Here is a 25,715-nt window from a genome sequence, read left to right on the forward strand (position 1 = left end):
TTTTCTGATCAGGTTTTTATTTGTTGAACCTCAAAAAGCAGAATTCAGAAATGGCAACCCACTACTACGACATTTAGTGGTAAAACATTGTCACCGCCTGTGTGCGTTCACATGTGGATATTACCAGAGAGCAGATGTGGAAACTCCACTTTATTTACTAAAAATACAGAATTCAAAGTTTCTCCCCATTTTAGCACTCTCCAAAATGGGTAACAGAAGATTCAGTTCGGAAAGCTACAAAAGGTGTTTAATCATTCTAGCATGGAGCCCACACTGACACTATCTTGCTGATCACACACCCTGCAGAGACCTAAGGAGTCACCAATACATAATTCCTTTCAAAGAAAGCCAGTCAGCAGGGCGCTGTGATAGGCGAAGGCACAGAGTAAAGAATCCCGAGAAAGTTTGGTGCCATTTCCATTTAATGACCCAGTAGCATATCGAGAGACCTACACTTCTTCAACTGTGATCGCGCCATGATCTTTCTACGGAACTGCTGCAAGGACCCACGGCTGTCAGCTGGCATCCTCAGGTCCCAGCGATGGCCGTGCAGTTGCAGCCACAATTCCTGCAGACTTAAGGCTGGGGTGTATAACGGAGGTATTTTTTGCCAGACGGGAGCTCTTTGGTGAAGACTCCTTTAGGGAAACATTGTTTGGCTTCCTCTTCAGGTAGGTTGGGAGCGACCATCACACTCTCTCCCTTCTGTTGGGAGACATTAAGAACAGCGCAATTCAACCTTACAGTAATGGTAAAAGGTCTTAAAGAATTATTTATGGAAAAGCGGTAAATGAACGTATTCTGTCCTCTCTCTTCTCTGAGGAACTTGTTTTACAAATTGACTTTTGACATGTTAGGAGAGATTTCTCCACTGTGAGTCGGAACAGTTCTGTTTTAAATTCCATCATAGCTGGCCACTACTCCTTAAAGTTTAATTCAAAACCTACCCTTTACCCCCACCCGCAGTTTACAGATCCTATTAGATTGGTTCAGATCAGGCTAGATTCCCTCTCATCTCCCATCCCCCACACCCACTTGCTGAAAATATAGATAACTTGCCTGTCAGAAAAAAATCAAAAGCCAATACTCAAGTTAACACAGAGCAGAAAGCAACACTAAGACTCTCTTGGTGTATCATCTTGTCCTATTTACCTGCAGAGATCTTTCTTAGGTATATTACAAGCTTATGAACAATCTGGGGGCGGTAGTGCACGTCTGTAATCTCAGCGCAGCACGGAGCCTGAGGCAGATTATGAGTCCAAAGCCAGCCTATGATAAACACTGAGCTCCTATTTTATTTAAAAGGGGTAGAGGGTGGGGATTGACTCAGCAGGCAGAATGCTTGCCTGGTATGCATGAAGCCCCAGGTTTAGTTCCCAGGACCATTGATAACCAGGTATGATGACGCATGCATGGGATCCTAGCACCTGAGGCAGAAGCAAGACGATCAGAAACTGAATTTGAAGGTCATTCTTGGCAAAATGGTGAGTTTTGAGGCCAGCCTGGGTTACAGAAGACCATGGCGTGTGTGTGGATGGATGCGGACACACGGAGACACACACACACACACACACACACACACACACACGTTTCTGAGCAAGTTTCAAAGACTTTATGTTTAAAAGGTTAGAACTTGAGAAAAATGCTACATCAGTACACCAACAGTTACACAGCCGCTGTGATGGAGGTGAAGCAGCCAATCAAGCTTTGCTTCCTTCCTGATGTTTGAGACAGGACCTTGCTATGTAGCTTAGGCCGAGCTTGAGCTTATCCCCCAGCCCTGGTCTCTGGAATGAGGACCATAAGTTCCATCAAGTCCCACCCCAACAATATTTTGCTTATCAGGTAATAGAAGGACTGTTTAACTTCTAGATGAAAAAGGAATCATCGTGACCTATCTGTTGGAATTATGTAGGCTTAGCAAAAACCAGTTTGTGTTTTATACAGTGTAAATGATCTCTTAAACAAATCCTCCTGGTACACTATAGTAGAATAAGAGAAAAAGCCCCAAGACACACAGATCATAATAAAGGTGGCCATGAGAGACTGTCCTTTGGATCTTTCCAGCAAGCTGGGCACCTGGGTCTTAAACCAGAAGCAGCTTTACCTTCCAATCAACTGGGGTGGCGACAGGCTTTGTTGCTGTCAGCTGAAGAGAGTCAATCACTCTGAGAATCTCATCAAAGTTCCTGCCTGTGGTAGCCGGGTAGAGGATGGACAGCTTTAGTTTCTTGTCGGGGCCAAAAACGAACACCTGCAAAACACACAGACACACAAATGGGTATTCTTTAGTACAAGACAGTAAAGCAGCTTCTGGACACTCAGGTTCATGAGCTCGATACCTCTTTTTCCCCTAGTTCAGGGAAGTAAGAAAACAGAACTGGTAGACGAAAATGGAGTTCGTTACAAGGTAACCAAACTAGGAAGGGAAAGAGTCCTCCTAGTCTGCCCTCTAACACAGGGGTTTTCAACCTTCCCGGTGCTGCGACCCTTCAAGGCAGTTCCTCGTGGGATCCCCAACCATAAAGTTATTTTGTTGCTACTTCATAACCATAATTTTCCTACTGTTATGAATCATAGTGTAAATACTGATATGCAGAATATGATGTGACCCCTGTGAAAGGGTTGTTTGACCCCCCCCCAGGGGGTCAAGACCCAAAGGCTGAGAATCACTGCTCTACCAGGTCTATAACTTAAAACAAAACAAAACAAAACAAAACTTATTATTTCTGTGTGTGAGGGTGTGGGTGTACACACATGCCAGTGTGAAAATGGAGGTCACGGGTCTGCTTGCAGGAGTTGGTTCTCTCCTGCAGCACGTGGGTTCCAGGAATCCAATCAGATCTCCTCAGGTCTGGCCGCAAATGCTCATCTGCTAAGCTGCCTTGCTCCTGTGTAACACTGTCCTAGAGAAGATGGAGCAGAAGCCAGAGCCACACACATGTCTATTCACAGAGCCATCGAAACTGTGAGAAATGTCTTCCTTTGAGGAAAAATAAAGTTCCCATTTTGGTGTGGATGCCTTAGCCTTTCCATGGGGTTCCTGGAGACATTTAATTCTTTGGGGTTTATTGTTTGAGAGCCTGATGCAAATCCCCCAGAAGGCTCTGGAGTCACTAAGTGATCAAAGATAAAAACAAACAAACAAACCCAGAAAACCCACAAATAGAAACAGAAGGAGTGGTTGAGTGGAGCGGGTGAGTAGACAAGGTTCTGTCTGGGTCACAGGGTGCTTTCTTGTCTATGTACTCTTCAAAGTTTGCTGTTTCAGAAAGAAAAAAAAACTGCAACGCAAACGTTCAGGGTTGAGCTTCAGGTAGATGTATTAGTTCACCTAAGATGGTTTTTGTGATAAATACATCACGTATTTATTACTAATGTGAGCTATAATTTACTTACTATATAAATAAATACATTACTAACGTGGGCTGAGATTAGGCTTGTTCCCCAGTGAGTAAATGACAGACAAGAAAGTTCTGTCCTGTCAGAATTGCTTTAAAGACAGATGGCAGGAGATATACAGCTAAGATTTTTTAGCTCTAGAAAACAGTTTTGGATGTACTATTTATCTGTAGATATCCAATTAAGCAGTAATCTTTGCTGAATATTCCAGCCACTCTGCACCAGCATACAATAAAGGACGCAGTCACTAGCACACAGCTGCCTCACAGCTGTACATACCCCTTTTGCATTTACACAACGCTACGACTCACCACACGGGCCGTCACAGGCATGTTGTTAGCATCCTTCTCTGCAGGATCCAACATGCCCAAAAGGATGGCAAGGTCCCTGTTCTTATCATCGATGATGGGAAATGGTAACGTTTCTGTGGGGTTTTCACCATTGTAAGCATTGATGTCCTGAAACAAGAGAAAGGGGCGCGAGACTCTTAAATCTGACTATGGTTCTCTGCATCTCACCAGGCTAAGACTCATCACTTTGCAAACCAAAAAACCATCATCATAATCATGTTATCTAAGGAATTTTAATAAGATGCATGAACAGATACAATTATTATACAAGCAATTATTCACTCAAAGGAGTATTAGCAGAGAGCGGTATGCATAGGCCAAGGCCCTCCCCACACTGAACTCTCTTGAAATGTATAGGACTGAGGAGACAGGGAATGTTTCAAGAAAGGGGTATGTCTACCTGGGCTCTGAAAGATAGATAAAGCTTTTTCCTAGGAAGAGCAAGGCATTCTGGGGAGAAGAGGGATATTTAGGAGACTGTGTAGGCAAGTCTATGCATAATCAATCTACTGTAGGAATGTGTGGTAGGTAACTAGGTGAGTTTAGGAAGTGACAGGGAAGTGGATTTAAAATTAGAAAAAGGCGAGTTTATTATTTATGTGAAGCTCATCAGAGTGGATACCAGATTGACAGGATAGTAGATTCGAAGCAGTTGGGATCGCTTTGCATTTCTTTGGAGCTGAGAGCAGATTCAAATCTCTCTGAAATGCTAGCATATTCATTAATTTTTATTGCCTGAAGTTGTGGGTCACTGGCTACCTGTTGTTTCATCAGCCAAATTAGAACCAATACAGTTTCCTGCCAGCACACGTAGAGCTTCCCTATGTAAAGTTAGAGGTCAAAGCTGGCACTGCTTTTGGACATTTGAATTTATCTTCCATTCTGGAAGAACACAAGTTTGGAAACTTCTAAGAAGGCAGAAGAAATGAACCCAGGCATGTTCCTATTTAGACATGCTATGTAACGACAGACAATGAACTCTGAACTCTTCTGTGATTTATTTATATATTGATGGACATTATTGAGTATTGACACATTAATTCTTGACCTCCTCACTTGTTAAATTGACAGTACATTACACTCAGAGACACCAAAGAATCACGTTATTTACTTTGTCTTTATTTTATCCTAAGTCAGTACAATTTTGCTCTTCACCATCTAGCACAGAAAGAACACTGAGGTTCAGATCCTTTTCAGCTGGGTGAGCTTGATTGAGCAAGTCATTCCAATAGCCACTGGCTTACAGTAAAGGGCTCTGCCAGAATCTAATGAGAAATTGCCCATGAGGAAGCGGTGGAAATGCCAGTTACCCATTGCCAAGGTATGCAGAATGAAAAAAAAAATCCACCTCGGGGAAGATGACAACCCAGCTTAACCTCCTATGCCTCACCCTTTTGATCCTAGACATTTAGGATTAATTGGTGTAAAATGGCCATGGAGTGTAGCCCAACGCACACACCAAAATGCTACCTTTTATTCGATTTCATGTGACTGACAGTGCTCAGTACATACATACAAACATGAGGGATTATCTGGTATATTGTAGCAAAGCCGATTAAAACATCCTGCCCAAATACTTGTAAATACTTTTGCCCAAAGCAGACAATTCCAATCCATTCATTCAACAAATCCTGACTGTCACCTATACTGAAAACTTTTATAGCAGTGAACCAGTTTACTCCTGCTGGACCTTATACTCCCAAGGGGGGAAAAATATAGTAACCAGATAAGCAATATGCAGAGATTTAGACAAAGACTAAAGAGGAGATATGAAGTATAATCAGGTGTTTTAAGGTGCCTTCTGAGGTAAAACAAAGCAGTATAGTACAGGTAAGGTGGGTGGATGTATTTAATATAGGGTGTGTGTCTATGAGTGTGTATGGAGAAACCAAACAGGGTTGCGAAAACACGAGGAGTTAGCGGCCCTGGAGTTTCAACTTAGCAACTCCAAAATGCAGTAGCTATTAGCTGAGAGGAATCAAGTCTTGGAATAGATAATAGTGTCCATTTTTATACATGCTAGGTTCAACATGTCTGCATGGCCAAGGGAGGTGCCAAGGAGACCATGTTTTATTTCCTGGGGACCGGGAGAGTCCTGACAGATGGGACTCTGAGAAGCAGTTCATGGATCTTATCTTTAGTTTATCTTGGTGAGTGCAAGAGCTCACCAAGGGGGAAAGAGAGAGGTGGTCCATGAATGAAATAAACCTGGGCCAACTTCAGCACCAGTTAGGAACTGGGAGACAATGACGAACAAGCCTAGTATGGACAGCTGGAGGCAGCATCCCGAAAAGCCAGCAGAGGTAAGGTTTACAGAGATCAATTGGGCTGAATTCTACCGATAAGCCAGCAAAGAAGACAGTGACTGAGAAGCTACTGTTGGATATGACAACACAGAGATCACGACAAAGTTGAAGCCTGACTTTCAGTTAACCAGCGACCTCCGAACTGGAGGTTTACGTACACTTTTATCTCAGAAACCAAGTTACAGTCTGCAAAACTCCAGACTCAAAGCACATGCCAACCAATACTCCTGATACGGAGGGAAAGCCAAGTGCCCTTTCCTGTCCTCTCACTAAGGAACGCCAAGACTTCCCTGACTTCTATGGTCACCAGCAAGTTGCACAGACATTTCCCCCTCCAACAACCACCAGCTCTATGATGTACACCATCACCGAGTCTTCAATTCAACTCAACTTGGACGTCATCTGCAGAGATAGCAGATTCCATAGAAGGATCAGATCAAGAAGATTACCCCAACATAAGTTCCAAGCTGACTAAAAATTTGGGACTCTTATGATCCTTTCTTTGGGACTGGTTAACTTGTTGGAACTTACAGAATTTAGGGATTGTGCATTTACAAAGGATGCAGATGAACATATGTACAAATTCAGGATGGAGCCTCCATGCCCCCAGGTATACCTAACCTTCCAGGAAAGCGCACTCGTTTAGCAATCCCGATGATGGGACTCTGTTAGGATTTCCATGGAGTCTCCATTGCATAGGCACGGTGGTTAAATCATCAACTACTGAAGCACCGTTCAACCTTCAGCTGCTTCTCCCCCTGGTCCTGCCTGGTTCTGCTCAAAGCTGTGGAGGGAGCTGTGGCCACCAACCAATCATTAGCAAATAAAAAGACACTGCATCTCGGAAGACATAAAGGCTATTAGGAATGTATGGGAGGTAACAAGAAAGGAGGAATATATATCACACACATATATATACCTCAGATCATAGAACTATACCTTGCTCCAGGCAAGATGGTCCTCAACACTGTCTACTGAAAGAGCAATCAACTTAACATTCCTCTTGGCAAACTCTGGCGCCAGCTTTGCAGCTCTGCCAAGTTCTGTGGTGCACACTGGGGTAAAGTCCCGTGGGTGGGAAAAGAGAATGCCCCATCTGGAATGAAGAAGAAGGTCACCATCACCACGCAGAATGGAAACACTCAGTATTTGCACTTAAAATGTCTGTATAATGAAGACATTTAAACCTTTTAGTTCCAACCTTGTCTCCAGAGAAGCCCAAGTTGACATTATACATCAAATATGTTAAGATTCAAGATAAATGGTTTAAAAGGATTCATTTTATGGTGTCACTTAAAAAAAAAAAAAAAAAAAAAAACCTGTAGATCAGGCTGGCCTTGAACTGGTCCACCTCTGCTTCCCCAAGTGCTTGGGATTAAAGGTGTGGACCACCACACCCAGGCAGTGTGACTCCTTTTCAGTCAATAAAATCTGTGCTATTCAAGTCAAGCACCCTATTGAAATATTCCTTAAGCCTTTTTTTTTTTTCCTAGCACAGTCCTCGAAATTCATCGCTTACTATGCCCCAAATCCAAACAGATGCCTGATTATAAAAATAAACAGATTATATAACCCGGGGCAGATAGAGCTTTACCCTCAGACTCGTCGGTAAATAAAATTCAGCTTGGCACTTGGCACTTGGCTTTCTGGAAGCAGACAGATATAAAATCTTTCATAAAGTCACTGGACTGACTCTGATCTAACCTGTTCAACAAGGCACCCATATTTGTACCATACTACTTAACAGTTGCAGTTTCTTACTTTAGACTAAGCAAGTAGAAAATACACAGATACCCTACAATGTAGACTTTTCTATCTACAGTTCTCAGGTAAAGATTACAATGGAATCCATGTCTGAGGTTAACACTGTACAGATTTTGAGGATGATTCAAACTGAGTTCCCAAGAAACTTCCTTGGGAGTAGAGTACAATTCCTTCTCCTTGGTAACAGCTCTTTCAAGCTCAAAGGAAAACTCAGCATGAAGTCCTGGACACTCCCACTGCTTGAGCCAACCAGGGCCAAGGTCCCAAACTAGATTACTCAATCTGGCCTAGATGCTGCGCCTTTGGCAAAGCTCCCTGAGCAGAACAAAGCAGACAAAGTTACCGACTTCCACCTACACCTGCCACTCAACTAAAACAGGCGAGGCTTAAAAGAACGGGAGGCCCTGCAGAAAGATGTAGGAAGATTGTGGAGATTGATGTTTAGGTTTTCTTTCTTTCTCTCTCTCTCTCTTTCTTTCTTTCTTTTTTTTTTAAATACGGGGCAGGAAGAACATACATCTTTCAAGATTTTAATCCAGCTGTCGCATTTAGGCTTTAGGTTCTAAGGAGAAGGACCAATGATGGTCAGATGAGACTTAAGTTGCAGGAAAATAAAATAAAAAAGTAATAAATCAAAATTGAAAAAAAAGGGAACAAAGCATTTCTTTATGTACTGTTATAGGAGTGATGAATTAGAATTTTTTAAAATTTCGAGGCAGTGCGTTTTGCTGAGTCATGCTGGTGAACTCCATTTATGCCCGCCCCTCCACACACTCCAGCGTGTCTGTGTCTCAGGGTATTCCAAGAACGTCTGCTTTCCCTACTCTTTGGAGAAATTCAATTACATTATGCCATTTCCTTCCTCATTTTCAAAAGACAAAAGGTTTCCTCCCCCTAACAGAATGGTCTCTCCTACCAGAAAACCTCTGGGTGTAGGAGCTTTGATTAGCGAGGAACCCTGAGATATGTAGGACGTCCTTCCACACCCAGAGGCCATACCTACTCAAACCCACACAGCTCCTTTAGCTGTTTCTAATTGTCTGGGGTAAAGTAATGCTTAAAGTTCATTCTTTTCTCCTCCGAAGGATATTTGAGTCTAAGTGGCAACCTGACTGTTCTACAGAATAGCTTGGAAAAACTAGGCATATCCCTTGTATTACAAATGACACACAGGGAGGAAATGTCTGGGTTACTACAGGAGTATCAGGACTCACAGGTGCTAAGCACACTGTTATGCTTGCTTATAAATTTACCTCATCTAAAGATGCCACTTCATCTGCTTATTTAGAGACAGAGCCTAAGTTGGCTTGGCCTTGAAATTAGGATCTTCCCAACTGTCTCCTTAGTAGATGGAATAAAACAGTTGCCTAGGTGCAGCAGGGAAACCTAACATTTTAAATCAGATCTAGAGCAATAAACACTCACTAAGCCTCCCGCCCCTGACTCCAGTGTGGCTGTCTTCAGTACACGTGCTTTAGATTCACATTTATCTCTCGCCCATACAGATGAGAGTTCCAGCAGAACCTCACATTTCCTGGGGATGTGGGCTGCAGACAGGAACAGGAAGGAACACTGTGTAAATCCTGAGCAGTCTTGGATAAATATTAACACTAGATCTTGAGTTATGAGACTGGCAGTCATGCTTATTTCTAGACTTTTTTCCCTGCAAGGCCTAAAGGTTTTATTTGCTACTTTTTCTAGCCTACCTGTCTCTTGTAAAATCAGTAGATGCCAAACTCACCTCAGGAAAGAATCCTTGCCTGATTCTCTAATGCTTCCTTCCCTGCCTGGTAACCGAATAGTTTCATAACTGCTGTACGTACATACGTACATACGTACATACATACATACTAGATATAAAAAGAACACAGACCCAGGAGTTTGTTCATTGAATATAGTAGGACACTGAAACTCCAGAACCACAATGTTGCCTGACACATGCAAAACGTGGACTGAAACTAAGCATCTTACAATTTGTGCATTCAGGAGTTGTAAAACTAAGACAATATCGGTGAACCCCTAGCCATTATGGCCACCACTGTTGCTATCAGCAGCAAGGCCCGGCCTGATGCAAGGCAGAGGGGGAGGGGACCACTGGGAAACAAAAGAGTCTCAAAGTGGGGAGGTACACGTGTCCTAGCCTTGGAATGGCCTACAGTAGCAAAATGGTCGCAGGAGCTTATTATCAGCCTGTCCCTTAAAGCGTTGCTTCTAGAATCACCACCACACCTACAGTGTCCCAGGTTCCTCTCAAAGCTCTTATATATAATCTCGTTTTTGACCACCGAAGGAGGCTCTGGACAAAAAGTCTTTTGGCTACTTGGCACGGTAGGGTTTTTTTTTTTTTTTTTTTTTTAAAAAAAAGAACTCAGAAGTGCGCAAATAACACTCCCCGAAGTTAAGCAGGCCATCAGATAACGTCGGGGCAGCCCTTAATTTGTGGCTGTGTGCTCTAACTTTGGCCTTAAGCACTCACCTTCCGCACAGTGCAAATTCTAGAGCGGCGGAAGGGCGGGCCGTGCGACCCTTGGCAAGCGTCCCAGGAAGTGACCTCAAACACCGAACGACCCTGCCCCACCTCCCCTGGGCTTTCGGATAGACCACGACACAAACCCAGCCAGCACTGTTTATAAAGCCAGGTTAAATGAACAACAAACCGTCCTCGGCAAGGACCTCCTTCCCCATGCCAGCCCAGCCACGCTGGGTCAGGGAAGGATCTGCTGATCCGCGCAGGGCCGGCCAGAGGTCGCAGGTCCCCAGCAACGCCCGGTGATGCTCTGCAGGACACCGGCGGCGGGCACGTGCGGGAACCGGTGAGGGGCTAAGCCAGCGCCGCGCCGCGCCGCTGCCGAGCGCAGCACGGAAAGAAGCGGGGCAGGTAGCTCTCGGGACCCGTCACCTGGCAGGGCAACGCGGTGGTCACTTACGAGTCTCCCAGGAAATCGTGGAAGCGGATGCGGCCGACAGTGGTATTGGCTTCAAAGTTGGGGGCTTCGTCCCCGAGAAGCAACCCTCCGGGCATGGCGGCAGTGGTGACGCTGAGAACAAGGAGGCGCAGCCGCAGCAGAGAACAGCGGGCGGGCTCCTGCGGCGACCTAGATCAGCACTGGCGAAATGGGCGGGCCCGGGGGGGGGCCGGGGGCGGGGCGGGGCGGGGCGACCGCGAATCTGGCGGCTGTGGTTCTTCACGTGGAGCTTGCAGGCAAGTGAGAGTCTGGAGCTAAAGGAGGCCACGTGCAACAGAAAGGAAGCGTAGTAAAGCCGTGAATTGCCGGGGCTAGTAGGTCTGGAGGCTCTGCAAAGATGCTCTAGGCGAAGGGGGAATTAGCGCAGACCCTCTGGCATGTTGGACTTAAAACTTAGACGTCTGGTGGTACAGCCCTCTTTTACGATGAGCATCTAGTCGTTGGCTGAATGACTACTCAGTCAACCTAGGCTTCAGAAGTTTCTCAGGATGTGGCAAGAACCAGACTTGTGGTGGGGGCGAAGTCAGAGGAAGTGGCTTTCTTATTGCAGCAAAAATTCTGTACCAATGTCAATAAGAGGGCAATGGAAACAACATTTTTTATTTTGCCTCCCCACTCCTGGAGTTCCTAATGAATTATAAAATGCTCAACACATTAATCCTAAAGTTTAAATATAGATTTTCACAACATGCTTCTTGAGATCGAGTGTATGCAAGTCAATTTCCACCTGAGGAAGAGGGAGGTTTTGATGCACTTACTTCGTATTCCCCAAGCACAAAGTTGAGAGGATGCCTGCCCTTTTTAGACACAGATGGTAGACGTTGTGCACAGAAACCAGAATCTATTAGAAGCTCGGCCTGGTGCTCGCAAACCTGAAACCGCAACTACTATAAAGGAGGAGGGTTGTAAGTTCCGAGCTACAGAGGAAGTTCGAGCCAACCTGGGGAACTTAGAGTCTGTCTCAAAATAAAGTAAAGGGGAATGGGGAAGCAGGTCTATGGTAGAATGCTTGCCTGGAGTATGGGAGGCCCTAGGTCCAATTGCCAGTGCTAGGGTGTGGTGGAGAAGAATATGTTACAAAGTCCTGAGCCCTAGTTGGAGAAACAAAAGTGAACATATGTAAGTTAAGTGAGGCTAACTGGAGGTCGACTTCAGATTGTGTGGTCCAGCCTGGGAAAGCTTGCAAGACAGTAAACTACATCGTAAGTGGCAAGTACTCTGAGAGTGGTAGGTATTATTTAGTTGACATGATTCATGCAGTAACTCTGACTTTCCTTATTGCTAGCTAGACACCGTGCGAGGGCCTGGTCTGAGACATACATAGTCCCAGCTCCTACAGGAAAAGTGAATCCATGCAATTGTGATATCATGTAAGGTGATATGGACCGGGCAGCTGTGAGTGTTTGGGATTCGGCGTGAGAAATCCTCTGGAACAGACTCAATGGATTTAAAGGAACATTGTGGCGGTGCTGAGTGTAGTGACCCACTGTGAACTGTGTTTGCATCAGGTGATAAGCCCTGTCTTTGTGTCTGCATGCATACTGGTCATACCTGCCTCGCAGAGATTCCTGTCATACATTTTAAAGTTAAGATAACTTAGTCTCTCTTTGTTGTGTTTGTGGTTTTTTTTTTTTTTTTTTTTTTTTTTTTGGTTTTTCGAGACAGGGTTTCTCTGTGTAGCCCTGGCTGTTCTGGAACTCACTCTGTAGACCAGGTTGGCCTTGAACTCAGAAATCTGCCTGTCTCTGCCTCTCAAGTGCTGGGATTAAAGGCATGTGCCCCGCTTGATAACTTAATTTCTAGCTTGACTCCACCCTTCAGTTTTGAAAGCACATATCTTAACTTTATTTATTTACTTATTTTCATAGTAGGGAAGCAAAGTTGTTTGACCTTAGGGAACTATGAGCAGTGAGGCAAAGATGGGCTAAAAATCGATGTACCACAATAAAGAGACTGGATGCAGAAAGATCTCCAGCAAAGGCATAATTACATAGCCACCACTTTAGATTAAGCAAATTAGTAAGACAAACAAACACCTACTCCAATTTATAGTGCCAGAAGTAGTATACTGGTGGCCGTTTAGTAACTGTGCTTTAGCCTTGGCAAAAATTGGAATTCTTTCAAGGTAGAGATTAACATGTCTGTTTGATTGCTTTTCAAGACAGGGTTTCTTTGTGTATCACTGGCTGTTCAGGAACTAGCTCTGTAAACCAGGCTGGTCTCCAACTCACAGAGATCTGCCTCCCTCTGTGATCAAAGGTGTGTGCCACTGCCCGGTGAGATGAACATTTTTGACAACACAGTTTATTTCACAAAACACTTGAATTTCTGTCTTCTGATCTAGCAACAGAAGGCTACAGGCCCACTTGGAAACAGTGGTTACGCAGTAGCCTTCATTTCTTTTCATAACTTTTTCTTTTGCTTTACTACTGTTTCTTCATTCTGTTTGTCATATTGTGGACATGAAAGATGAAGGCAATTTTATTCAAGGCAAAATCCTGGTATAGTACATGTACCTGTGAAAGAAAAGAATGTTCACATGTATTTAGTATGTGAATAAAGTTAGAAGCCCACTATGTTGTTTGGCCCTTGTAGGTGAGTTTGGCCTTGACTTGTATGTATGGAACCAGGATACTTCAGGAGGACAGTTAAGACCATTTTCTCAAGGACAAGTGAGAAGAACAGTTGGAAAGGAGGGAGGGACTCGCTGTGGGAGAGGCCAGAACGTGGAAAAGAAACTGGCTAAGGAAACCATTTGCTATGAAAGACTGAAGGTTCTGGTATCAGGAGATAATGCTTTCAAACAATCTAGTGGTTGGAGAGAACACCAAGGCACCTTACAATTATCTCCTGAGGGCTAACAAGGAAGTGCAGGACTTGCCAGTGGGCTGTTGTTTGATTCACACAGCCTGTCCTGTTCTAACTGCTTCAAAAAATATCTCTCTCTCTCTCTCTCTCTCTCTCTCTCTCTCTCTCTCTCTCTCTCTCTCTGTCTATCTTCCCCTCCTTCCTCTCTTCCCAGTCTCTCTCACCTACCCTTCCCTCATTTTCTTTTTTTTCTCTTCAGAGAAAGGGAGGCCTCCTACGGACATCAACCCACCTTGCAGTGGGACTAGGGGCATCCTCTCCTATTGAGGCTAAGCAAGGCAGCCCAGTTAGGGGAAAGGGATCCATAGGCAGGCAATGTAGTCAGACAAAGCCCCTGCTCTTGCTCATTGGTGACTCCTATGCTTGCTGCAAAGCATCGCTTTGTCCTGCCCTTAGCCTCTTTATGGAGGCACACGCCCTCCTAACTGCACACTTGCGTTTCATTGTCCTAGTTGTGGGATCAGAACTGTTCAAGTTACACCCCCTCCTCTGATAGTCAGTCTGCTGGGACAGAGTGTCCTGAAAGGGACTCTCAAGACTGGGGAAAGAGGAAAGGCCTTATCCTTCTCTGTTCTGTTTTCCTCCCTTCATGTGACAAGAGAGCACATCAGCCTACAGCTGGCCTTGGTGAAACAGATCACGAGGATAGCTTTCCTTCCTTGTTATTTGGATGGGAGTTAAACACTGTTAATAATTGCCCAGTGTGTTCATGTCATGGTAGGTCTTTTACTGGTAGCAGTTTTTGAATATACTGTCAGGAGTGACATTTGACTTTCTGGTTGACAGTTGTGGTATCTTTCCCTTGTGCCTAGCCACCTTAATTAGTGGCCTGTCAATCAAGAAGTCTTTTTTTATTTGACAATCAGCCCAATGGTTGTCACAATTGCTTAGAAACCCCCTCAGATGCCCTGAGAAAAATCCACACCAGCCATGAAAACCAGTGCTATCAGAAGCCACAACAAGTACTTTAGGGGACTTGCTCCAGTCATGACTGCTTTAGACAACACCCAACAACTTCTAGAGAGTTCTTTAACTATGATCTTATTGCAATTGTTCTGAGTAGCCTCACCCATCTTCCAGCTATTATTTAGGACTGTGGAAGAAAAAACCCACAAAAACAAAAAACACTTCCCTGAAGATTCAGCAAAAAGGCTGTGACTGGCAGAAGGAAACTGTACATTAAAAGCTTGTGGCTGGTAAAGCTGGAAGCAGGATACAAGCATACCATTCCCCTTTTCTGGACAAATGAGCTTCCTGCTTCTCTCCTCAGATCAGGCTTCCCTCCTATAATGCTATCTGTCTGGTAACAAAAGGCCCTAATAAAGCCTCCAATAGCTCCCTATTGGTTGCTTATCATCTTTATGACAAGTACAGGAGCTGAGCCTTAGAGCAGACTTAACCCCAGGGCTTCCAGACTAGGCCCTTAGTAGGTACTTGAAAGCATCACTTAGAGGTGGTTGGAGGGTGATGTGGAGTCTATAGGCCCTGGGAAACGCCTGAGGCTGCACACTCTTGGCTAAGTCAGAAGCTAGGAAGCCACTGAAGAGTTCCAGAGAAGAATTGGGAACTGAGACTGTCAATGACTGTAGAAGCGCTGAAGGGTAACAGTCTGAGGAGAGCTGAGGAGGTAGAAGGTAAAGGACTGCAAATAGCCAAGTGAAGGGAGTGCAGACCCCAGCTGCTGGGAGAGTTCTAGAGCGCCACGCCACCGAGGGTTAAGCACTGAGCATCGTGATACCATAGTAACTTTTAGGTACAAGACCACTCACACATAAATTCCAAAGAATTAAGTCTGAGACTTGAGGACTGAGGACTGTAGGTCTGTGGCTTTAAAAGCCTAGGGCCTTAAGACTCTAGTTCTCAAGGCCCACTGCCAAATGCCTCAGTCTTTGAAAGCTCAGAGCAATAAACCTCTGCCTTTCAAAGCCTGGAACCACAACTCTCTGATTCTCAGGGTTCAGAGCTATAAGCCTCAGAGTTGAAAAGCCTTTGGACATTGGACTCCCGAAGTTAAAGGAGTTATTCCTTGGCTATCTACAATTTCCACCTGAATAGACAAAAAGAACGTGTGTGTGTGTGTGTGTGTGTGTGTGTGTGTGTGTGTGTTCCCCTGCCAGTTTTCTCTAGGCAATAGATTGCTCCCATGGCCCCATTGAGGAACATGGAAATTGTGATTTTATCCTAGTGGGGTGACATTTTATACAATCGAGGCACTTCCTAAGAGGCCTGAATCTTGTTCCTTGTGTCCCTTTTCTGCATTCCTAAGTATGCCTCTGTCTGCTTGTCCCCAAGTCTAAGAAGGTGCTGTCCATAGTTTGTGCGTACACGACTTTTATATCATACTTTAAAAAAGTTCCTTTCCTGGCAATGAACTACCCTTTGTCAAGGTTAACAGTTCTTTATAGTTGCAACTGTGTTATTTCAATGACCGTGTTGGTTTCCGTCTCTTGCCTGCGTGCACCCTGATTGACAAGATGCGTGCTAGGAATAGTCCTGGGAGAGACACTCTCCTCTCTAATAGATACACCTTGATTGGTTAGACCTGAGCCCATTGTTAACAGAAAACATAAGCCTAGTAATCCATGGCATTCAGTGGCTTCAAAATCAAATGATCATATGTGGTTGATTGCGATGAAATGCCAACTGAAGCATGTGCTTGGGAGCTTAGGCAGCTGCTGCGCTTGACCCTGACGGCAGCCATGGTCCGGGTAAGGAATGTGGTGTGACAGCGTATTTCTGAGTGGAATGAAGTGTTTACAGACAAAAGGAAAAGCTAAGGTCTAATGATGAGAGAGCTTTCGTGGTAGGCCTGACATAGTCCTAACATAATTATTTTTTTTTCTTCCTACAGATTTGATACTATTGGAAATCAAAGTTTAATTGTCTGGTTGCCATGCTACAGCATCATTGGAAATCATAGCTTGGCCAGTTTTCTCTTGTGGCAGTTAAGCCTTTGATCCTGGAAAGAAGGACCTCAAACTTAAAATAGGGGCCATATAGTTGGGCTGAAATGAATGGACAACTTGAACCCCTGAGTTACTCTGAATCTCCTCTTCCAGTGGAGGGAGCTTGTCTTTCTTTAAAGAGCCTGGAGTAGGCGCCCCACAAAAAGGAAAGGTTGTGTACTTTTGTTCAAAGCAACCTCCAAGCCTCCCAAGGCTCAAATTTCAATGAGAGTTACTCTTCTTCTTTAAGGAGTATCTTGCCTTCCCTGCAGTGGAGTACAGGCCAAGACAACCTGACCAAACAGCAGGCTTCAGATCCTTAAACACAGTGATTTTGTTTAAGAATGTACTTAAGTGTGTCCTGTACTTAGTTTCAACAGGTAATGTTAGGACTCTTAAATAGAAGACTTCATTTATATGAAACATATCCATGGTGACTGTTGTCCAATTCAGGGCTTGTCAGCACTGTCCCTTTGCCTTGCCAATGGCAAGTTAAACACTTGTAGCTTTTTAGCTGCATCTTTGGTATTTTGTTACTTCAGTGTCATGAAAGTCTTGGTCAGAGGAAACAGGATATTTGGCACAGGCAGTCTCTTTATCTCTGAGATTTGTTCTCAGTGTTCTGATTGCTGAGTCACTTTTAGCCAATGCCTGGGATCAAGCTTTTGCTCTTAAGTGTGGGTTTGCCCTAGCCCTTGACTACTGAATGTAAACACTGCTTACATAAATTTTATTATTTTACAGAGGGATAAACAATTAGAATTGTGTAAGCAGAGTATTTACATAAGCTACTCGTCATCAACACTGTTTCCCAAGAGTCCACATGGACAGGTAGAGTTATTTCACAATTAACAATGAAAATTCTTTGTGAGATTTGGACCAGTGGATTGATAGCTCAGAATTTAATTTTTTCTTCTTGCATAAGTGTGTAGTTGATTCTCATTAGTAAACATCCAGTCTTCATTTTCATCTCATCTTAGTTGAGAAACAAACAAACAAACAAACAAACCCTGGGTTCTGAAAACCAAACCAAAGGTACAGGCCTCATGCACACATAAATTCGGCCCTGCTGTATGACAGGCCTATCTCTGTAATCAATATCTTTGCAGAAAGGTAAGTGGGTAGGGTTTGTGTTTGGTTCATAGACAAACATCTCTAGTGAAGAGTAGACAATGGAAGGTACATGCTTCTATTTAAAGGCTGAGGGGGAATGCCAGTGGTATTGACTTCTTATATACAGATGGATATGCTTAATATTTCAGCAGCGTTTCTGGATTATTTGATATAAAAACTATCTACAAAGCTAAATTATTCAAATAATTTATTTACAAATTCATCTATGTTGCTGTCCAATAACCAGAGATCTCTGTTTATGAGGTTGCACTGGTACAAGTTCTCACCAAACCTGTAGCTAAATGCTCCCCTACTCTCTTTACAGCTTTTTATCTTTTCATTCTTCATCCATTTCTCCTCCTTTAAAGTCTGTCTTCCTTCCTTCCTTCCTTCCTTCCTTCCTTCCTTCCTTCCTTCCTTCCTTCCTTCCATATTCAAGTATTCATCTATTAAGTTTAGATCACCCAACTCAGGAAGGTTCAGGTTTTGAGTAGTCTTTGTGGCAAAGATGGGGCACGTGTCTGTTCTTTACTTTTACTGCTAACACAACCTACTAGGCTGGGTATGTCAGCGACAGGGTGGATGTACTGCAGTATGGGGCAGTTGGAGGAATGGGGCTAACACAAGCAATGCTAGGTTTCCCAATCAGATTAATTCTATAATGTTGAATTCAAGTTCTCACAATCTGCTCTTTCAAAGTCTGCTCTTATCTTCTCTCTGAAACAACCTTAGTTTTAGGGATTGTCTCTGTCCAGTTACCATTTCCATACAGCGTTTGAAAAGTCTAGGTACATGGAGTTGTGTCAACCGAAAGAAAATAGCTTAGAATTTCTCTAGTGGGGCCAGTCTGTGAAAGTACAAAAGCGCGTGATTATTGTTAAGCTAGGACAGACACTTGAGCACAGAGGACCCAGGCTATTTGTTTCTCACAGGTGCCTACCACGTGATCTCTCTTACTTGTTCAACATGATCAGTCATGCTCTCTTAATATTTACTGGTACTAATGAGGGAAACCCAAGAAGCTAGGCCGAGTATTGAAGTGATAGGGTGGTGTACTCTGCACGAACCAGTAATACTCACTTTTCTAGCTTTCTCTCCAAGCTAGAGTTTTTGTATTTCAGCCTTTGGTGTTGAACGGGAGCCAGGAACTATGGATCAAAGGAGGGTGTGTGGAAAAGGACAGCGATGAGACATTTAGGTGAACACCAGACAGCTTCAGAGGAGGAATTTGGGGAAGATAAAACCTTTTGACTGTCTTGAACCACATTCCCTGTGCAGAGCAAGTAGAAATTCCCTGAAATAAGTGTTACATTTGGAGTTACACCTAAGGGCTCCTGGCCACCTCCAACCACTGGGACACACTGAAGTGTGACCTCCTCAGTTATGGGCCTAATGGCAATGAGAAGTAGTTTAAAAATTATACGCATTACTTTATGTGTGTGAGTATTTTGCCTGCGTGTATGTTTGTGCAGTTAGTGTGCTTGGTACTCAGAGTCTTGAAGGGGGTACCTGATTCTTTAGAACTGACCAGAGTTACTGACAGTTGTGAGTTACCATGTGGGTGCTGGGGAGTTGAACCTGGGTCCTCTGGAAGAACAGCCAGTGCTTGTAACCACTGAGTAGCACCTCACCCTTAAAATTTTATTTATTTACTTATTTTATGAGTATTCGTGAATGCCTTCATGTTTGTCTATGCACAGGTGCCTGGTGCCTGCCACATACAGACAGTTCTGAACTATCATGTGGGTGCTGGGGATCGCCAGTGTGGTTAGCACAGTAAAACTTCTTTTTGGTCTTTCTCTATTTTTCTTTTCCTTCCTTCCTTCCTTCCTTCCTTCCTTCCTTCCTTCCTTCCTTCCTTCCTTCCCTCCCTTGAGACAGGGTCTCATGTAGCCTAGGCTGGCTTCAAACTCACCATGTGGGTGAGGATGACTTTGAACTTTCTGAGTTTTCTGCTTTTACTTCTCTATGCTAAGATGACAGAGTGTTTTACCATAATTTTTTTTTTTTGGTTTTGTTTGTTTGTTTTTAAAATGTGGTTCTGGAGATCGAACTCAGACTACCCAGCTATATTCCTTGCTCATCCATGCCTTCCTGAAACATTACAATGAACCTTTTCCCCTTGGCTTCTCCCTGGAACCTTCTGGTTCAGGCTTGCTCCTGGTATCTCCTCATATGAACCTGCCTGGCACAGCATACTCTGTTTTCTTGAGAGCTGAAAGTATCTTCTCATTGCCAATCACTTTTTGGCTTGTTTTGCGACTCTAACGGAATAAAAACAAAATCCTAGGTACATGAAGAAATACATTTAGTTGGTTCTTTGGTGAGAAACATAAAGCTGACAGAGGAGCATTCAGGGAGGGAGACACTGGATATTGGCTTAGAAGCTGAACATCCAGTGGGTATGAAGGGACAGTACTGGATGAAAGTCAGCCCTGGCATGGCGTAAGCCTCTTTATTTGTGATCAGTTGGGAAACTGATAATTAGCTCAGGATAAAGGTAGGAGTACAAGCTGCCAAGACCTTTGTCACATTTCCCTTCTCAAAGAAGAGACATCTTTTTATGCCAGAAATTGTTCACTGAGCAATTAGTGTCTAAGACCAGAAGAGCCGGGGCTAGAATTAGGTGCAGATAAACACCAAATGAAGGCAGGAGAAGCTGTAAACCAGTATTATATTTGGATCTTGAAGGTGATTCCTAACTTCCCAAAGACCTGAGTGTTAAAGCCTTGGTCCCCAGCATGACATTGCTGGGGGGGGGTGGTGGTGTTCAAGTCTCACAGAGAGCAGGGTTCAGTGGGATGTCTTTAGATTGTTGTGTATGTGTGCGTGTACGTGTATGCATGTGCAGGTGTGTGTGTGTGTGTGTGTGTGTGTGTGTGTGTGTGTGTGTGGAGTATCCTCCAGAAAGAGACAGTGGTACTCGAGGCTTTTTCTCTTCTGACCATAAAGTGAGTAGTTTTGTGTCTCTGTTCACCCTGCCATATAGTCTGTGCCGTCTCAGCACAGCCAGACCACAGGCATAGTGGACTGAACCCTTCATTTATTTATTTTTCATACTGATAGTAAATCCTACGCTCCTTCCCAAACAAAACAATAATCTGGAAAGAAAGAAAACATGTTCCATACAGAATGCAAGTTATCTTATATATGGCTAAATTTCAGCCCTGGAACCCTTGATCCTGAGGCTAGAAAAGAATCCTCAGAGGAGAGAGGGTTCAGGGAAGAAATAAGATTGAAGGCAGATTCTGGACCATGGAAGAGTGGAGAGCAAATGTGTACTTCTATAGAGAAGAGTGGCATGAGCAAATGAAGGGAAGATGAATTAAACTTGGGAACAAGGCTTAAGTCACTCTGGATAAAGCAGAAGTTACTGGTGGAGTTGTAAGGTGTTCACTGTGTGAACAGTGATAGCCCAGGGAGGTACAGGATGGTAGATATGGTCTTCAGTGTGTCTCAGACACCAAGGGAATCATTTTCCAGCTGTAAAGGTGCAATCTTTGTACAGAATTTCAGTTCAAGCAGGTTTCAGATGGTTTGGCCAAAGTAATACAATTCTAGAGTAGAAAGCACTCTTTGTTTTAGAGTCTTCTAACCTTCAGGGGACCAGCCATCATGAATAATGTAGGTACCAACATACATCTTTGGATGCCCACAACCATGTACCTTTTATTTGTTGTTTATTTGTTTGTTGAGACAGGGTCTCTCTCTACATAGCCTTGCTGTCCTAGAACTCACTGTGTAGGCCAGACTCACAAACTCTCAAACTCACAGGTATCCGCCTGCCTCTGTCTCCCAAAGGCTGTAATTAAAGATGTGCACCACCACATCTGGCTCCATGTACTTTTCATTAGAGTGGAAAAACCAGAAAACACACTCAAAGTATCAACATTTAAAACAAAAGCTTAAGGTTCTCAAAGGATAGCATAGCAATTTTGGGGCTTGGTTTTATAGTTTTTTTTTAAATGCTAATGAGAAGGTATAAAGCAGTAAAGCCAGTGAGGAGGAAGTGAAGAATGTGGAAAGACAAGAGAGGAGAGAGGAAAAGGAACGATGGGTTGCTTTGAATGAATATGGCCCCATGGGTTCATAGGGAGTGGCACTACTAGGAGGTGTGGCCTTGTTGGAATGGGTGTGGCCATGCTGGAGTGGGTGTGGCTTTTTTGGAATCAGTGTGGCTTTGTTGGAGGAAGTATGTCAGGGGGGATGGAGAGTGCTTTGAGGTCTCAGATGCTCAAGCCAGGCCCAGTGTGGCATTCTCATCCTGCTGCCTGCTGCCCCAAATGTAGAACTCCCTGCTACCTCTCCAGCACCTTCTCTGCCTGGGTGCCACTGTACCTGCCTTAAAGATAACGAACTAAACCTTTGAACTGTAAGAGAGCACCAATTAAATGCTTTGTAAAAGACTTGCTGTGGTCATGGTGTCATTTCACAGCAATAGAACGCTGACGAAGGCAGATAAGAAAGAGGGAAAGGGTTAGAAACAAAAGAAATACCTAGGGAAGAAAGATCTGCAGTGTGGATAGAGGGGTGATGTGTTGGCTGAATTCCTCTGGATTTTTTTGGAAAAGGGAAGGAAAGGGGTCACCTCCCTCCAGTTAGAACTCTATGGAATTGGCGGTTTTGAGAGGCAGCTTTTATTGTCCATCTTTAACGTTTGTTTTTGGCAATCAGTGAATTCTATTATGGGGTTTTGAATATCTCCACCTTCGACACAATTACATAAACCTGAAGATTCAGTAATTTTTACTAGATTATATAAACATAACCTGTATTTTGCTTTGGCAGACTTAAAATCTGAACTATTTTTTAGATTATTATTATCATCATTATTATCATCATTATTATCATTATTACTTTGTTATCATCATCCCAAGCTCAGGTTGGTGTCTTCTTGGTAGTCAAGGATGGCTTTGAATGTGTGATCCTCCTACCTCTACCTCCTTGCTGGGATTACAGTCAGTGCAACGAACAAGTCATTTGATGCAGCACTGGAGATGAGACCCAGGGGAAGGCAAACACTCGTGCTTGGCAAACACTCTGTCAACCAAACCTAATTATCTCGAAAACTCATCCGAGAATGCTACATTTCACAATGTTTTATATATTTCACTTGAAGACAGTGCTTTAAGAAAATAAATTTGTTTTCAGTTTCTTTAGCACAAGATATAAAAAGCAAAATGTGTAAGAAAATAATGTGATAATGTTCACTTCAGAAGAAAGTATGTACGTGTTTATTAAAGAGCTTTGAATAAAACACCTGGCTCTTACTTGCCGGAGGAAGGGAACAAGACATAGTGGTCTATGAAGAAGACAATTACATCTGGTTTGAAGCTTATGCTGTTGGTCATTGTCTCTTGTAGTCCCCGAGGATGATGTCGTCTTCAAACAAGATGGAATCAAGAACAGACACACTTTGTTCCTTACCCAGGAGGAGGGCTAATATCAAGGTTAGAAGTTACCCATTTCTGGGCAGTGGTGGCACACGCCTTTAATCCCAGCACTTGGGAGGTAGAGGCAGGTGGATTTCTGAGTTCTAGGCCAGCCTGGTCTACAGAGTGAGTTCCAGGACAGCCAGAGCTACACAGAGAAGCCCTGTCTCGAAAAACAAAACAAAACAAAAAACAAAAACAAACAAACAAACAAAAAAAAGTTACCCATTTATGGTGGCAGCTGGAAAGGGGTCATGCTATATATATGTAGTCATAAGCCAAAGGATATATCATTTAGTAGCTTTTCTGTTTGATGGAGCCTATACCAATTCCCCCATGAAGCCTCCTGTTGAAGTGAAGCTACCTCCAGGATTACATGATGGTCTTTAACGTCTCACAACATACAACTTTATTCTCTTCTTTCTTTCTATTGCTCTGTCTCGCCTGACTCATATGTACAATGGCACGATGGTGGCCACAGGATACTACTGAGAACATCCAGGAGAAGAGAAGCATTGTGCTGCCAGGTCACTGGGAATTAAACTTTGTAGGTAGAAACCAGCAGAATAGAAGAACCAAGAGGAAACAACACTGACTATGGACTAGTTCTGTTCTGTCACATAAAGCAACCACATATACATCATGTTGTTGCCTAGAAAAGGGATTCTTTGTTCTGAAATTGTCTTTTACAGTCAAAGAGATGTGTTTTCCTGGGACATGGTGAACTCAATCTACTCCTCTATATTGAGAAGCCTCAGGACAGAGCCTACAGACCTCAGGTTCACCTTTTGTCACAGGTTGCCCTGTTGGTCTTCACATTTTTCCTCTCAGTTGATCACCTCAGCTTGTTCTCATGGGGTGGAGGAGGCTCAGATTGCTTTGTGGGTATACTTGTCTGTGTTAGGTCAAGGATTACATTTTATATTTCCTTTTAAATTCCTTGTGTGCACAAAAATACATGCTAAGTGGGTCGTTTTGATGCACGTTGGTTTTTTGCATCATTGAGAATAGCATTGAAGCCTTGCACATATTTACATACTAACTGGTGTGATGGTTCTACCACACAGTGCACAGAACTGAGAACTTGGAGGCAAGTGACCTTTGTCGCTGTTAATACCATGAACTTGAACAAAAACCTTTCAGCTTCCGCATATCCACCCAGAAAATAGAGAGTAATCCCTCCTCTTTATTGGGTCAATTTAAGAATTCATGGAGAATGTAAACCACCCTTTGTGAGCTGTAATTTCTATAGAAATGGAATACATGTGACCTTAAGGTGTTTATGCACTTGCCACCTGTACAATGAACTTCCCCATTCTTCACCTGGGTCAGGCTTGGGGTCAGGAGAAAGCGCAAACAGTGTGACTAGTGACCAAGCCCAGACCTGTTGTATCACCACCCTGTTTTGCACAGAACTACTTGCAGAGTAGCTTGGGCAGTTTGAGGCTTCCATTAGCCAAGACCTGAGAAAAGCCAGTCATGCAGAGATCAGAGATAAGAACTTTCTAGGCATAGAGAACTTTGTGTGGGAAGATCCTGGGGCTCAGGAACCATTTTCTAGTAGCAGCCGAAAGGAAACTAAAATGGAGAGAACAGTGGTCCAGGTGAGTTGGGAAGGGCAGACTGAGGACAGGACTGAAAGCTGTGGAGTGTGGAAGTTCAAGAATCACTTCACTGTCTCTGTCTCAAAGTCAAAATATTACACCAGAATATTTGACTTTCTCATCAAAACATGGGAGATAGCCTTATCTCTCCCATCTACCTAAATACTGGACTTCATAGCTAGTCAACAGATACCACTGGCCTACTGGTACCACTTTCAAGTATCTTTGGAAATCCATTCTCTGTAAACCCCATTGCTGTCACCATAGATAAAGCCAGTGTCCCCCTTGCCCTAGATACTGTAGAAGCTGTCTGTGTAGCAGCATGCTGGTATAAGCCCACGTGGTGACCATGTTGGGGAACGCCTAACAGTACTTGCAAGTTTCCTTAATATCAATATGCATACCCTGGCCTATCTGTCTACCAACATGGTGCTGTTAAACGTGGCATCAGGAAGATATTTTCAATTTGACCTTCTGATACCCTAACAAATTGGTGACAATATGCCACTGCCTAGTGTGTCTGTCGCTTCTAGTACATACCCAGAATCATTTTTTTTTTCTTTTATCATCTCAAATATTTTAATAGTTGAAGACTTAGAAATATCTATTAAATTTTTTGGTATTAAAGATTAGAATTTTTCCTATAATTAAAGGATGCAGAATTTTTTTCCAACAGTATTTATTTGTTAAATGTTATTTTTAAAAATTGTTTTATTTATTTACATTTCAAATGTTGTCCCCTTTCCTGGTCCCCCCTCCAAGAGTTCTTTACCTCCTCTTTTCTCCCCTTTGCCTCTAAGAAGGGGCTTCCCCACCCCCTCACTTACCTACCCACCCCCAGATCATTCTCCTCCCCCCACAACATGCCCCCTCCCTGGGCATCAAGTCTCTACAGGATTAGGTGCATCCTCTCCCACTGAGGTCAGACATGGCAGTCATCTACTACATATGTGCCGGGGGCCACA

The 25,715-nt window shown here is 43.6% G+C and overlaps 1 protein-coding gene and 1 long non-coding RNA gene across 5 annotated transcripts in view; one reads left to right on the plus strand and one right to left on the minus strand.

Annotated features, from left to right (window-relative positions):
- Positions 1 to 10,933, minus strand: Prdx6 (peroxiredoxin 6). Its single transcript, XM_034513419.2, has 5 exons — positions 10,750 to 10,933; positions 6,998 to 7,154; positions 3,714 to 3,860; positions 2,108 to 2,254; positions 1 to 705 (listed from the first exon to the last, which is right to left on the minus strand). Exons 1-5 carry the CDS (start codon positions 10,842 to 10,844, stop codon positions 577 to 579), a joined length of 675 nt encoding a protein of 224 aa, XP_034369310.1. The 5' UTR covers positions 10,845 to 10,933; the 3' UTR covers positions 1 to 576.
- LOC143443707 (uncharacterized) overlaps positions 10,411 to 25,715 on the plus strand; it is a 25,549-nt gene continuing 10,244 nt past the window's right edge. For 2 of the 4 annotated variants that reach the window (XR_013112905.1, XR_013112906.1), the window contains exons 1-4: positions 10,411 to 10,635; positions 12,074 to 12,296; positions 16,508 to 17,432; positions 23,078 to 23,164. This is a non-coding gene — a long non-coding RNA (uncharacterized LOC143443707). Of the gene's footprint in view, positions 10,701 to 12,073; positions 12,297 to 16,507; positions 17,433 to 23,077; positions 23,165 to 23,627; positions 25,531 to 25,715 lie in introns of those variants that run through there. The other 2 variants (XR_013112907.1, XR_013112908.1) reach the window with 2 other exon arrangements.

Source organism: Arvicanthis niloticus, chromosome 10, assembly GCF_011762505.2.
Source record: "Arvicanthis niloticus isolate mArvNil1 chromosome 10, mArvNil1.pat.X, whole genome shotgun sequence".
In the NCBI taxonomy this organism is placed as follows: Eukaryota; Metazoa; Chordata; class Mammalia; order Rodentia; family Muridae; genus Arvicanthis; species Arvicanthis niloticus.

Excerpts from the sequence above, each read along its gene's own strand:
- Prdx6 (XM_034513419.2), bottom strand. The coding sequence starts at position 10,844 with ATGCCCGGAGGGTTGCTTCTCGGGGACGAAGCCCCCAACTTTGAAGCC. Across the intron at positions 7,155-10,749 it reads CACGATTTCCTGGGAGACTC|ATGGGGCATTCTCTTTTCCC; the intron begins GTAAGTGACCAC and ends TCTTCATTCCAG. Across the intron at positions 3,861-6,997 it reads ACCATCTTGCCTGGAGCAAG|GACATCAATGCTTACAATGG; the intron begins GTATAGTTCTAT and ends CTCTTGTTTCAG.